At 33.9% G+C, this 14,759-nt stretch overlaps 3 protein-coding genes across 3 annotated transcripts in view; 1 reads left to right on the top strand and 2 right to left on the bottom strand.

Moving 5' to 3' along the window:
* The window catches only part of LOC117571689 (lysosomal aspartic protease-like), a 195,498-nt gene that overhangs the window by 108,312 nt on the left and 72,427 nt on the right, over positions 1 to 14,759 (bottom strand). The window lies entirely within an intron of this gene.
* LOC117577571 (17-beta-hydroxysteroid dehydrogenase 13) lies at positions 1,671 to 8,646 on the top strand. The gene is made up of 4 exons (XM_034262407.2): positions 1,671 to 1,828; positions 6,307 to 6,802; positions 8,066 to 8,248; positions 8,349 to 8,646. The coding sequence occupies exons 1-4, from the start codon at positions 1,809 to 1,811 to the stop codon at positions 8,610 to 8,612; spliced, it is 963 nt and encodes a 320-aa protein (XP_034118298.1). The 5' UTR covers positions 1,671 to 1,808; the 3' UTR covers positions 8,613 to 8,646.
* LOC117577866 (dynein intermediate chain 3, ciliary) lies at positions 10,157 to 14,485 on the bottom strand. The gene is made up of 2 exons (XM_034262821.2): positions 12,829 to 14,485; positions 10,157 to 10,691 (listed from the first exon to the last, which is right to left on the bottom strand). The coding sequence occupies exons 1-2, from the start codon at positions 14,365 to 14,367 to the stop codon at positions 10,251 to 10,253; spliced, it is 1,980 nt and encodes a 659-aa protein (XP_034118712.1). The 5' UTR covers positions 14,368 to 14,485; the 3' UTR covers positions 10,157 to 10,250.

Below are 14,759 nucleotides of genomic sequence, written 5' to 3'. Positions count from 1 at the left end.
GGTTATCTGGGGTTATCTTTTTGAGTGGTCGCATTTTGAATTTTCCTACACAGAACGGAAAAAAGTGAAAGCTAAGGATGAACTGCAAATGTTTCAAACGGACATTGACACGATTAATTATTGGCAGTCAAGATTTAATTATTGAAAATGTGTTTGTAGCAAAGCTTCTGATTGCTCTGTTACAGTGTATGCTCAACTAGTGCATACTCTTTCATTTCTATTTTAAACTATATATATTATTGAGTACTTTTATTTTGCTCAATCTTATTTATTTAGTATTATTGTTTTTTAAGTTCTTAATAATTTAGAATATTTCTTTTTTAAAGTCTTTTGAAATTTATGAAATTCAAAAAAAAAAAAAGGATACTGACCAGTGTTTGTTGCTCAACTATTGCATACTCTGTTATTTCAATTTTGTAGAGTATTTATTTATCTAATTCAGTATTTTGTTTTTCATTCTTATTAATTTCATATTTATATTTCTTTAAATTCTTATTTTTATTGTGTTTTTAAATTCGTAGTAATTCAGTATTTTGTTTAAATTTAATTTAGTAATTTTATTTTTTAATTCTTTTCAAATTAGTATTTTTTAATCTTTACAAAACTTAAAATGTTTCTGTCAAGTGTATGCTCTGTTAGTGCATACCCTGTATTTTTCTATTTTGTAGAATATTTCTTAGTATTAATTAAATATGTTGATTTTTGTTCATTCATATTGATTTAGTATTTTCATTTCTTTAAGTTCTTATTCGGTTAGTATTTAAATTTATAAATTCGTATTCATTTGAAATTTTCTTTTAGAATTCTTATTAGTTTAGTCTTTTTAATTTATTGATTTTTGTAATTTAGTATTTTTGAATCTTATAAATAATGTTTTCAAATTTGTATTCTTATTAATCTAGTATTTTTAGTATATTTTGTTTGCAGTTGCTTTTACCTGCTGAAACAATTGGATTAGCCACTAAAAACTTTACTGCATGCAACATATTTGTGCATCTGTAATAATCTGTAAAACTTCAGCTGCATAGCACTTCCGGCTGCTCAGTTCAATGGGATGAGTTAGCTAAAACTCCTCAATCTAATACTATTCTTAGGGTATGCAATATGCAGGCGCTTATCGCTGACTCGATTGCAACACACAGAGCAACGAAAATGTGTTCTGTATCTGGAACTCTATTTGTAGCCCAACCTAATGAGTGAGTGCGAATGTGAGTGTGAGTGTGTGAATGTGTGAGTGTATGAGTGTGCATGTGATTTTATGTGTTGGGTGTGTTTTTTGTCTAATAATATACCAAAAATATAGGCTGGCATTGTTTATAAATATTAGACTTTTATGCCTGTAAACATTGAGTGCTGATTTAACACTCAGTACATTCACCAGAATCACACTCACTACACTCACACTCAGTACACTCACACTCACTACACTCACACAATCAGATTCTTCATTGAGACTCAGGTTGCGCGTGTTGTGTTCGTGACTCTCGTTTTATATAGATCAGCAGCTGGTCGAGTGAGTGAGTGACTGAGTGAGTGTGAATGCTTTTTGAGTGAGTGTTTTTTGCTTTTATGATGAATACTGTATACTGTATATGATGATATACGTAGCACGTATAGAATCACTCATACGACTCATACAACCGGCAAGTAGCATTCGTGTTCTGTTTACTTTCAGTTCGAATTCGTTAACAGACTCTAACGGTCTGAAGTGTGTCCCAGCGATCTAAACATTCAGCACAGATCCTGACACGTAAAATATATAATTTCCAAAGAGAAACAACAAAAAAAAAAAACAAACAAATACAAATATGGCGAAGACCAACCAAAGGTTAGTAACGCATAAAGTGAGAGTGTAAAATGTGTGAAATAAATAATTCTTTGGCTAGCAACTGCAATTGCTGAAAATAATAATCTTATCAAGCTGATACATGTGTATGAAAGTTAAAACATTTATTTTTTGTTGTATTTTTTGAGTTGAGACACGTAATTGTGAATTACCAAATATGCAAATGTGTGTGTGAGTGTGTTGATAAGCAGCCTAAGAGAGAGAGAACTATGACCCCCCAAAAAAAAAAAGATCTTTGTGTATTATTAGACTGATTAGCCATGTCCAAGAGCTGTACCTAAAAAAGAACTTTGGTATATAACTATGATAAACATGAGGTGGAAAAATACTAAGAGTATGCTTAACTACCAAACAAAATAAAAGTACGTTCGTTATTCTTAAAGGACTTGACAAAGTAAATTCCCAGAAAGTTGAGTCCAAAAATTAGAACTCAAAAAATGTTTGCAAAATTTGATCGTCTGATCTACTTATGATCGTTATAAACTCAAATTAAATATATATTTTTTATGGTTTATAAATTTATATATAGTTTAGCTTAGCTTATTAAAGTGCAACAAACCTTCAATAGATTATTGTAAATTATGTTTGCCTTACTCAGCATTATTAATTAGTGTAACTGATAATCGAAAGTATAGCAATTGATTCATCCTTAAGTTCCACTATCAATTTATGAGTAATTAAGATTGCGATTTGCGATTGCATATCAGATAGCAAATGCAATATTTTTAAATAGTTGATTAGTAAAAGCAAATCATTCAATGTAAAAATATAACAATATAAAAGTTCAAAGTGTGTCATGTATTGTATTTTTTGTTCTCTCTTCTTTTCTTGACAATCATCTATTTTAGCAATAAGTAAATTGTATAATTAATATTCAATTAATAAAAATAGCAGTAAAAAAAGTAACGTGAAGTAAAAATGAAGTCAGATTGATAAAGCTTAAAAGAAAATTAAAAATAATACAGATGTGCACTTTGTGCAATTTCAATCCAAAAAAACCGGTTGCTAAATGATTTTGTAATTGAAAAAGCTTTTACTTTATGATCGTTAATCACACTCAAATAAAATTTGCCTTTAACTTACATGTTACATTTATTAAGTGTCTTATAATTTGTGCCCAAGAATTTGACAACTGAACCTTAAACAGCAAATTAGTTGAGCGTGAATGCGATTAAACAACTGGTTGAGCAATTAATTATTTTTTAAAGACAGTTGTGGGAATAAAAATACAGTTTATTAGCTAATGATATATCATAAAAAATGTCTAGCAATTTTAACCATTTTATTGGCATCTTTCAATGGAATATGAAAATCTTTAATGACTGTACAATACTCTGGCAATTATTGAAAGTAAACAAATTGGAATGAAATGTAGTTGAAAGATTAAAAGAATATTAAAAAAAATTGATTAATTTTATACTTTAACTTATTTAGTATATTATTTAAAATAATATATCTGCCTAAACAAGCTGAATTTAGTTTATTTTGTATTTTTGTAATAAAATATACTTAAAAAATTAAAGACAATATTATTCCTTGCAAAATTTGATATACTTAATACTTTCACTTATTTAGTATACTATATGAAATAGTACTTTTGTATATTATATGAAATAGTATATTTGCCTAAACAACCTGAATTTTTATAACTTTGCATTTAAATCTTGCTGCAAGATTGTTTTATTATAGATTGAAAAGAAGATTACTCTTAAGTTTTTTTCGATCTTTCAAAAAAATGTTGAAAAGGATATTTTTTAGTTGGAAAAATCTAAAACAACACTTTGTTCTTCAATCATAGTTTTGAGATTACGAAATCTTCTTCTATCTTAAATTCAAAAGTTTGTTCAGGTTCATTTTATTTTGTATTCGCAGTATAAGCAACTTTAATAAATTTATGTATATTAACTAAACAGTTGAAAGAAATCACAAATTTCTTAATCCAACTGTTAAAATACTTGAGTTTTTAATCTCGAAATGCTTAAATGATTTAATTTAATACCATACTATAATTAAAAAAGGGGTTTATTTTAATGAATATGTGTTTAATTAACCTTTATGATATAAAGTTATACTTATTTGTTTATAACTTACTTACGAAATACTTATCACCGAATCGCAAAGCATTTGAACCCAGAACCACATAAAAAATGATTCACGACAGCTTTAGGAATTGATGAAGGAATTAAAAGCGTAATGAAAGATTCGTTAGATCTACTATATTTGGTATATTTTGTCAAGCAGTATTAATTTATACTGAATACTGAAGGGTATAAAACGCGTAATGAAAGATTCGTTAGATCTAGTATATTTGGTATATTTTGTCAAGCAGTATTAATTTATACTGAATACTGAAGGGTATAAAACGCGTAATGAAAGATTCGTTAGATCTAGTATATTTGGTATATTTTGTCAAGCAGTATTAATTTATACTGAATACTGAAGGGTATAAAACGCGTAATAAAAGATTCGTTGGATCTAGTATATATATATATATATAATTTATACTGAATACTGAAAGATTCGCTACATCTAGTATTTTTGCTATATTTTGTGAGTATTAATTTCATGCTGAAAGTCAAAATGAATTATTTTTTTCAAGTACATTTTCTTCTGTGACAGATTCATAATTTAAAATAAATGAAGTTGCATTTTAGATATCAATCAATTCAACTGGTTAAATAGACTTTTGTTGTCTTTCATTAAATGCAGTAGCTGAGTGAAATTTCTTTAGCCCAACTCTGCTGAGAGTTGAGTTCATTCGGTTTGGGTTTTCATCTAGAGTTCAGAGCATTGCACATTACGTGCTGAAGCTGGAATTTACTAGCATTTACATACATAAGTCTCAAAAGTCAGCGGGTGACGATTGCCAGCCATGGTCAAGGTTGTAAACATGATGTTTACTTTAGTTATTATGTGCGGTAATTAAGGTTAGGCCGTTACGATATGAAAGAAATGAGCAAAAATGGGGGCAGCAAAAGCGAGCTGCAAAACTGCTGACGAAGCTTTGTAAAATCTGGCGACCAATAAGAAATATAATCAAGCTATCAGTAGAACTCAACATAAACACGTTTTCCCAAATGTAATTTATAATTTATATTATAAAACATTTAACAATTCAAAATTAAAAAAATTCCTAAAATAAGTTTAAAAAATGTTTCGAAAAAAATGAAATTTTCAGATTCAGAAATTGAAAAATTCGGTTACAATATAAATACAAATTTACAGAATCACATTTATTAGGCTGAGCTAGTTAAACCTGAGAAACTAAAGCACCAGAAATAATGAATCATGACCAAGGGTCAGCTGACCACAGATGAAGATAATTCAAAACAAGTAATAAAGCTAAAGTAGAGTGTGCTCGACTATGAGATACCCGCTACCCAATTTTAAATAAAGCAAAACAATGTGGTATGAAATTTTAAAATATACCAAATAAATATACCGCAAAATACTAACAATATACCAATGTATATATTAGGTATATTGATATAGTAGTGCAGCATTTATTTTAAAATACCAAAAATAATATCCAAAGATACTAAAATATACCAAAAGGGTATATTTAGCATATTCATATATGTATGTAGTAATGAGGTATTAAATTTTAAAATATACCAAATAAATATACCGCAAAATACTAAAAATATACCAATGTATTTATTAGGTATATTACTATAGTAGTGCAGCATTTATTTTAAAATACCAAAATTAATATTTCAAAAATACTAAAATATACCAAAGGATGTATTTAGCACATTGACATACATATGTATGTAGTATTGCGGTATTACATTTTAAAATATACCAAATAAATATACCGAAAAATACTAAAAATATACAAAAGGCTATATTTGGTATATAGTAGTACTTTAAAAATATGCTATAGTAGTCATAATATACGAAGTATACCACAAAAATACTAAAAATATACCAAAAGACATATTTGGTATATTAATATATATATATATACTATTTATTGTCATTGAAATATACCAAAATACAAAAAAATATACCAAAGGCTACATTTGGTAGTAATATATTCAAAATATACCATAAAGTGTAAAATATACCAAATATCTTTAAGTGTTCATACGGATGGACGGACAGGCGGACATTGCTAAATCATCTTGTCACTGATCAAGTACATAACATAACATATATACTTTAATTAACCTGTCTGTAACCTAAAGTTATAATACCCTTCTCCACTATGTGTAGCGGGTATAATAAAAAAACAAAAAAAAAACTAATGTCAATGCGTAAGAGTTAATTTTGTTTGGTTATGGGTTCCGGCTAGCGCATTTACAAGCGAACTAGAGATCAGCTCTAGCTCTAGATCTCATAATCAGCACAATAATAAAAATAATAATATGTTATATTATTATAGTTGTCGGTAATTAGTTCATAACACGCACTTCCCCATTTACCTAATGCCCTCTCTCTCTCTCTCTTTCTTTCAGCGGCACTGCCGGAAGCGCTGGCAACAACAATGATATCTACAACATTGTGCTGCTCATCGTGGACATTGTGGTGCTTGTGGCCAAATTCTGGATTGCCATTGTCGAGGAAGTGTTCAAGGCCTTCACCACACGCCCACAGTCAAATGTGGCCGGACAATTTGTGCTGATCACAGGCGCCGGACATGGCATGGGCAAGGAGATGGCATTGCAATATGGTGCATTGGGTGCCAAGGTCATCTGCTGGGATGTCAACGAGCAGACAAACTCACAGACCGTCAAGGAGGTGAAACAGGCTGGCGGCACTGCCTTTGGCTACGTTTGCAATGTGGTCAAGCGCGAGGATATCGTTGAGCTGGCCGCCAAGGTGCGCAAGGAGCATGGCTTCATCAGTGTGGTTGTTAATAACGCTGGCATTATGCCCTGCCATCCACTGTTGGAACACACCGAGCAGGAGACGCGTCTCATGTATGACATCAACGTGCTCGCTCACTTCTGGGTAAGTCAGATTATGATATAGTGTCTGCAAACTTCTGGAAAGCTACCGATTTTAATGTCATATAAAATAAATAACAGACTGATTGAACTAGCAACGCAAAATCCAAACGGTAACATCTAGGAAACTGAAACAACATTTAGCAATCTCGATATATAATGAGATAGTTGAGTTTTAAAAGTACCTACAAGTGATAATATCTTCGAGTTTTGTGGGTGTCTTAAAACTCATATATTGACTAATTAAAAACACTGATTAACTGACTGAAGAGACGGTAAGACCTTGGAGGCTGTAACATATAGTTAGTTGAGAGTTGAAGTACCTCCAAGTGAATGTCTGACAATTTGACAAATTAATATTATTAAAAAAATAAAATAAAAACACTGATTAACTGACTGAACGGAACAATAAGGACGGTAAGACCTAGGAGGCTGTATCATACTATGGGATACTCCAATGAGATAATTGACTTTTAAAATATCTAATTTAGCAAACTAAAGTTATTCTTTAGCAAAACAACACTAACTGACCATACTAAGAATGTCCAAAATCGGTAAGACGGTAAAACCGAGGAGGCTGTAGCATAATGTAGGTTCCTCGATTATATAAGAGTTAGTTGAGTCTTAAAATACATCCAAGTTACCGCTGACCGAACTATCAACACACAGTCCAAGTGGTAATAGCTAGGAGGTTGTATGGGTGTATTTAAATTTGTATTTTGACTAATTAAAATGAATTCATAAAAATAAAAACTCTGATTAGCTGACTAAACGGAACTATGATATCCCACAATCTAAACTGTTGTATAAAAAGATAATTGAGTCTTCTCAAATATCTATTTTAACGAACTAAAATTATGTTCTACCAAAACTGAATACTAACTAGCGGTTCTATTAACGTCCACAACTTGAACAATAAGAGCTAGGATGGTGTAACATAATTTACAAATAGGAATTGTATAATGAGATAGTTGAGTCTTCAAATTGTAATGAACTAAAATTATTGTTTACAAAAATAAAACACTTGCTAATACGTCCACAACTGTAATGGTAAGAGCTGGAAGGCTGCACCAAAGTTGACACTACGACTAATCTGAAATTTTCGAATTAGTATAAAATGGTATTTAGTGTGACTAAGAAAAATCTTCCATACGGTAAAACCTAGGAGGTTGCACCAAAGTTGACTTTGGTTACTCTATGACTTCACTTTTTTTTTTAAATTTTACTGACTCTAAAGCCAATTGCATGAATTCATCTTTCGCTACAGATTATTCAAGCCTTCCTGCCCGATATGGTGGAGCGCAACGAGGGCAGCATTGTCGCTCTCTCCTCCTGCGCCGGTCTCTTTGGACTGCCCAATCTGGTGCCTTACTGCGGCACCAAGTTCGCTGTGCGTGGCTACATGGCCGCTCTTGCTGAGGAGCTGCGTCTCAAGAATCCACAGACTAACGTAAGTATATACCCTTGAATTTTATGGGAAAGCGATGAGTAATGAATGAAGAATTCTATTCAAAATGTTATGTGTCTAATGTGTCTCTTATTTCACACAGGTTAAGCTGACCACGATCTTCCCCTACATGATCGACACTGGTCTATGCAAGAATCCACGTTTCCGTTTCCCCAACCTGTTCAAGTTGATCCCACCCCAGGAGGCGGCTGCCTCCATCATTGAGGCACAGCGAGAGGGTCTGGAGGAGGCGGCGATTCCACGTCGCTTTGTTGCCATTGAGAAGATCGGACGCCTGATTCCCAGGAAGGCAATGCGTTTGGTCAACGATTTCCTCGACACGGGCGTCGATTCTGACAAGCATTAAGCTCGTCTCACAACTAGAAGAAACCAAAAAGAAAGAAACCAATAAAAAAAAACTGTAAAACGGATGAACGAAGAAAATAACTAGAAAGTAAAGGAAACAGTTCCATATGACATTCAGATCCAATGAATTAAGTCTCAAAAGCTTTATCGATTTATCGATCTATATATAAACATATATTTTTTTTACATTTATCTACTTACTACTCTATATGTACATACAGAGCAAGAATTTAGCAAGCTTAAAGGTTGTTACTTAATAAATAATAAACTTTTATGTAGTATACCAAAATTTTTGGTACATTCGTGTACATTTGTTAATAAGTTTTATGATATATGGTTGATTGGATTTTGGTAAGAGTCCAAAATAATTTCGGGTCTCTCATGAAAACATAAATATTGAATATAACACATGGACTGAAAAGTCCCGGGCTTAACACATAGGTGGCGCTAGTTTTATTACAGTCACCTTTCTTTCAGTTAATACAATCCTTCAGAAGACAGATGCTAAAATTTCATGATATTCTAATCATTAGTTTTTGAGTTATTGAGCTTAGAGTGAGACTACTTTTGCCTTTTTCAAAACAATGGATCAAAAGCAATTTCGTGTTCTAATCTTACACTGTGACTTTTCAGCCCATGTGTTATATTATTCAATTCAAATAAACTTTTAGCAATTCATTATGGTTAAAACAATTTTAGGCGATTTCGATTATTTTATACGGAATTCATTTTGTGCGAAGTTTTTTTTGTACAAAAATATCAGTTGGCTTCATCTAAGTCTCTAAGGTACACAGTGAGAAAAAATCTAGATTGAAAAGTAGATTGCAAATCTTGATTTAAGATCTCTTTGATGTTAACAAAAAAAAAATCTTGAAAAAAGATTTTTGGTTTGAAACAAAATCTTGAAACACAATTTTTTAGGTTGAAAAAATCTTCAATCAAGGTCTTTATGCTAAATTTTTTTTGAGATAGAAACCATTTTATTTAAAGATTTAAATCTTGCTTCAAGAATGTAATGAATGTAATGTAAGATTTATTTGATTTTTCGATAAAAAATCTTGAAATAAGATTGTTAGGTTGAAGAAATCTTAAATCAAGATTTTGTTCTTCGTTTTGAGATTACTAAATCGCCTTTTAAGATTGAAAAAATCTAAAATTCAAGGATTTTTTTCTTGTTTCTTAGAATGTATGAATTCCTTTAAAACTAGAACCAACCTAATTTTTCCTAATTAAAGATTTTGCCTTCTTGCTCCAATATTGAGATTTTCCCAATTTTGAAACAGGATTGCAATCTAGAATTATGTATAGAATTTTGGTCTTGATTTAAAAAAAAAAAAATTCTTGGTTCAATTTTGTCATCATGTGATCTTCATTCAAGATTTTATTCTTCAATTTAACACGTTTTTTTTTCTTTCTGTGTGTATAAATATTTAAATGAAAGCTTAGAAGAGCTTATATATAATTTTTTTTGTATATTATATTTTATCACTTTAGACACATTTCTGTAAGTTCAGTTTAGTACATTTTTTAAAGTAATTCTTCAATGCGAAGTGCTTTGAAATGCTCCCAATTGTTTTATTCGTATAGACAAGTAAAATAATAGTTAATAATATATTCTGTTCAGCTTCAAAGGCTTCATTTACTTCTTGCCCTTGGCCTTGGCGGCCTTCTTTTTGGCAGCACGCAATTCGCGGGCCTCCTTTGAGGTGATGGAACCGGCTCGCTTCTTGCGAGCCTCCTCGAGCTTTGCCTGCTCGGCGAGATTATCGAGATAGTACTGCTCAAAGTGGGTGCGTTCCATCACCTTCTTTTCGGCGGCTCGTTTGCGATCGACGGCCTCGAGAGTCTCGTGGAATTGGGAGAGGGCGACACGAAACTCCTCATCGGACTCGATCATCTTGATGAACTGATCTGGGTTGTCGGGATCAAGTTCCAGATCGGGCATATATTCCTGAACAACAGGCGCAGCCTTCGATTGGCGCTCCTCCTCCTCCTCCAACATTTGTGTGCGACGACGCAGCTTGATCTCATCGACACGAGCCTCCAGCAGCTTGCTGCGCGTGATCTCTCGCTCGAACATCTAGCAGAAAGAGTGGCATATGGTATAAATAATTTCAGACAACTAAAGCCCGACTCAGCATAATATAAGTAGTAAACAATAAAGTCTAATAAAAGTCTATAAAAAGTATGTAAAATAAAATATGCAAATTACACGCTAACGAGTTCAATACTCTAACTTCAGTTTTGTATCTTCTGTTCTAATTAATGAAAAAATCTTGGTCTTGATAAGTTGGTAGGTTCATAAACTATGTGTCTCGAGAATTTTAAGTCATTTGATATAAGGAAAAAAATGCTAGATACAGGTAATGAAGATGCAACTACAAAATAAATTGATGTTATCATAAAAGTATATATAATATAATATTATCAGTTCGTTATTAACTTTTTTACAAATGAATGGAATTGCAGTCTTAAAGCTACAGTGTGTTGGACTGTGATATACTCTCTATCCATTTTCAATAAAACTATATTAAAAGAATACTAAAATCTAGCGAATATACTATATTCAGTATATCTATATAGTTATACATTGATTTTCAATAAAACCAAACTAAAATCTGCCCAAGGCTAAATTAGGTATATCAATATAGCTCTACTTCCATTTCCAAACAAACCATATTCGAAAAAAATACCGAAATAATATACCGAAAACATACTAAAATATACCGAAAACTATATTTGGTATATCGATATTGTTCTACTTTTATTTTCAATAAAACCATACTCTAAGAATATACCAAAAATATACCGGAAAATACTAAAAATATACCGAATACTGTATTTGGTATATCAATATAGTTCTACATTCAAAATATACCACAGAGTAAAAAATATACTTGATTATCAACTGAAATGCAGACAAAAGTTAGCAGTTGACTAAACTAAAAAAAAATATCGTATGTCCAGCTGTGAACATTAAAATAGCAGTGCGTCAGAAATAAAGCTACAAAACGGTTTTTATGCATATTCCTTTTTGTAAGTTGATTGCTTGGATGTTGTTTTTGTAAAATGGAATATATAGATAAGAAACAAGCAAAAAACCCCAAAATAATAAAAAATTGTTAAATTTTGAAAAATAAATACATTAAGATCGAAGAAGAACTAAACTAACAAAAAACTAAATTGTGTCTGAAAGTTGCGTTCATAGTATTTAGTATTTTTATACCCGCTACCCATAGGGTAGAAGGGTATTATAACTTTGTGCCGACAGGAAATGTATGTAACAGGTAGAAGGAGACGTCTCCGACCCTATAAAGTATATATATTCTTGATCAGCGTCAACAGCCGAGACGATCTAGCCATGTCCGTCTGTCCGTCTGTGTGTCTGTCCGTCTGTCCGTCCGTCCGTATGAACACCTAGATCTCAGAGACTATAAGAGATAGAGCTATAATTTTTTTTCGACAGCATTTGTTATGTTTGCACGCAGATCAAGTTTGTTTCAAATTTTTGCCACGCCCACTTCCGCCCCCCAAATCACAAAAAATCGAATAACAAGCGTAATTTTAAATAAAAATTGTCGAAGTTATTAAAGAAATACTTTTGTATGGGCAAAAACGCCTACTTACTAGGGGTCTTAGTTGCTTTGGCTGACAATCTGGTATATTGTGCCATCTATGGTATATTTTGAATGCGGTACTATATCGATATACCACATATACCATTTGGTATATTTTTAGTATTTTTGCAGTATATTTGGTATATTTTGAGAATAATACCGCAAAATATATTGCTTTTATTTAAAATGGGTAGCGGGTATCTCACAGTCGAGTACACTCGACTGTAGCTTTCTTACTTGTTCATTTTAAGCGCGTAGCTCGTAAGCACTGCTATTTTAAAGTTCACAGCTGTAAAACCAACTTGGCTTTTACCTACAAGCAATGTTAGTTATGATTACTTTTATTAATATAAACATTAAAAGAACTTTGTAAACTAACATCAGCTCTGAAAAGGGTTTTTCTCTACATATCTACATTTTGAACTAAATTTACGATTAGCGTCCAGAACAGTCTTAGGAAATGTAGTTGCTTTAGCTTTGATTAGCTGTTTAAACTGTCTAACATACAAAAGTTAGTCTCAAATATGCTGCTACTAATGAATAAATGAATCTACTACCATTAATCATCAACTACATTTTAATGTATAGCAATTGACTTACGGCTGCCATGAGAGCCTTCTCCTTGCTGGTGGTGTGCTTCATGGCCTCATCGAGATTCATGATGTGCGTATCCCCGTTGGCCAGCGAGACGGCCAAATGCTGTCCGCCCGGCTGAAATACGACGGCGGTGACCGTCGACCGGAAATTGACGCTATAGATGGGTTCGCGTTGATTCAACAGCAAATCCCAAAAATCAAGAACGCCCTCAATATCGCCGGTGACAAAGAGCGAGGCGCGTCCCGTACTCCAGGCGCCGCACATCAATTGATTGCGCTTCTTCACATACATGGTGCTGGGACGATTCTTGACCTCCTCGCACCAGATGCGGGCAATCCAATCGCCCACGATGAGGAAGTTCTTCACAAAGAACGGATTACGGTGAATGGTGCGAATGGGACCAGCGCATATTTGATAGCTGCCCACCAGCATCTCGACGGGATTCAAGCCCTTGCGATTGCCCACAAACACGTATCCCATGGCGCTGCCAGCGATGAAACGCACCGGAATCGTGTACTCAAACTCCAGCACCGTACAACCGTGAGCATCCTGACGATTCTGTTTCATATTCGGAGTGGTCTCCAGGAATATCTCATTCGATGGCATCTTGAGATCACGTGTATCCCAGAACTTGATCGATCCATCCAACGATGCGCTATAGAACTCTGTGTTCAGCTTCGAGTGGACCCAAGTGATCGCCGAAACCCGTTGACGATGTGCCGCCTCCATGGGGCAAATGCCGGTGGTCATTCCGCTCTCTAGCATATCCCAGATGCACACTTTGCCCGTGTACGTGCCAGCCGCCAGATTGTTCTCCTCCTTGGGACAGATTTTGGCACATGAAATCACCTCCATGCTGTCGTAGTAGGACAACGGTTTAATCGGATTCTTAACGTCCCACACATAGAAAGCATTCGTCGAACCGTTTGTGGGATCCTCGGTGACCAAGCGTGACTTGCGATCATCCTCGCCCAAATTGTATAGATTGCTATACTGTGTCATGATCTGCTTGTTGTTGTTCGGCATCCAATTGATGACGGACATGTGCCGCTGTGGACGCCACATGTCGTGAATGATGTTGATGGTGCGAGACTTGAATGGCATGCAAATGGTGCGTCCCACTTCGTAGGGTATATCGTCGAAGAAATGATTATAGATATTGATGGCATTGTTCTGACGTGCCGTATTCATGGTGGTGCGTATCAATGTCTTCACCTCCTCGCCCCAGGCATCGTCACGTTCGACCTTCTTGCGATGTCGCAGCGTCTGCTCCTCATCGTTCATGTTCACCTCCTTGGGCCAACCGCCCTCGTAGTGAAACATGCCATGCTCATCGTAGGTGGCATTCTCAGTCTCCACCTCGCTGCTGGCCATTATCGAGCTCAGCTGCATGCCCCGCGTCTGCGGATTGCCCATGATGTACTTCAAACGCAAGCGGCTGCTCGGATGCACGCTGACCATCAGCTCGTTGCGATCCTCGAACATGCATTGCCGTCCAAAGCGACGACGCTCGCGCGTCAACACCACTTGATTCTGATACATGACCGCTGATCTGATCTAATCTGTAATCTCCAATAGTTACTGCAAATAATATCAAAGTTAAATGCGGAAATGTTTTCGTTGGCGTAACAAAATTTGTGTTTGGAATTTTTTTGTTGTGTGAAGCGCTTGCTATGATCACTACCCAAACGATACATAGATGTTAATTTATACCCTAAAATACTTTGTATAGCTTCGATTTTGGCCAAGTCAAGTTACTTAGTTAACGTATGCGCCTTAAGATAGGCAACATATTTTCTCTTTTGCAGTCTAGCAAGCTGCGGCGAACATAACAGCAAAGGATTTCCCTTCTCACCCAGAAAGTTTAGCTCGAAAAGCCTAAAATGTACATAAATATTTTTGACACTTTTAATTATAGATCATAGAATTAGTAC

Source organism: Drosophila albomicans, chromosome X (assembly GCF_009650485.2).
Source record: "Drosophila albomicans strain 15112-1751.03 chromosome X, ASM965048v2, whole genome shotgun sequence".
Lineage (NCBI taxonomy): Eukaryota > Metazoa > Arthropoda > Insecta > Diptera > Drosophilidae > Drosophila > Drosophila albomicans.
Note: the sequence above shows the minus strand (reverse complement) of the source record. Positions and strands in the feature narration are given on the sequence as shown.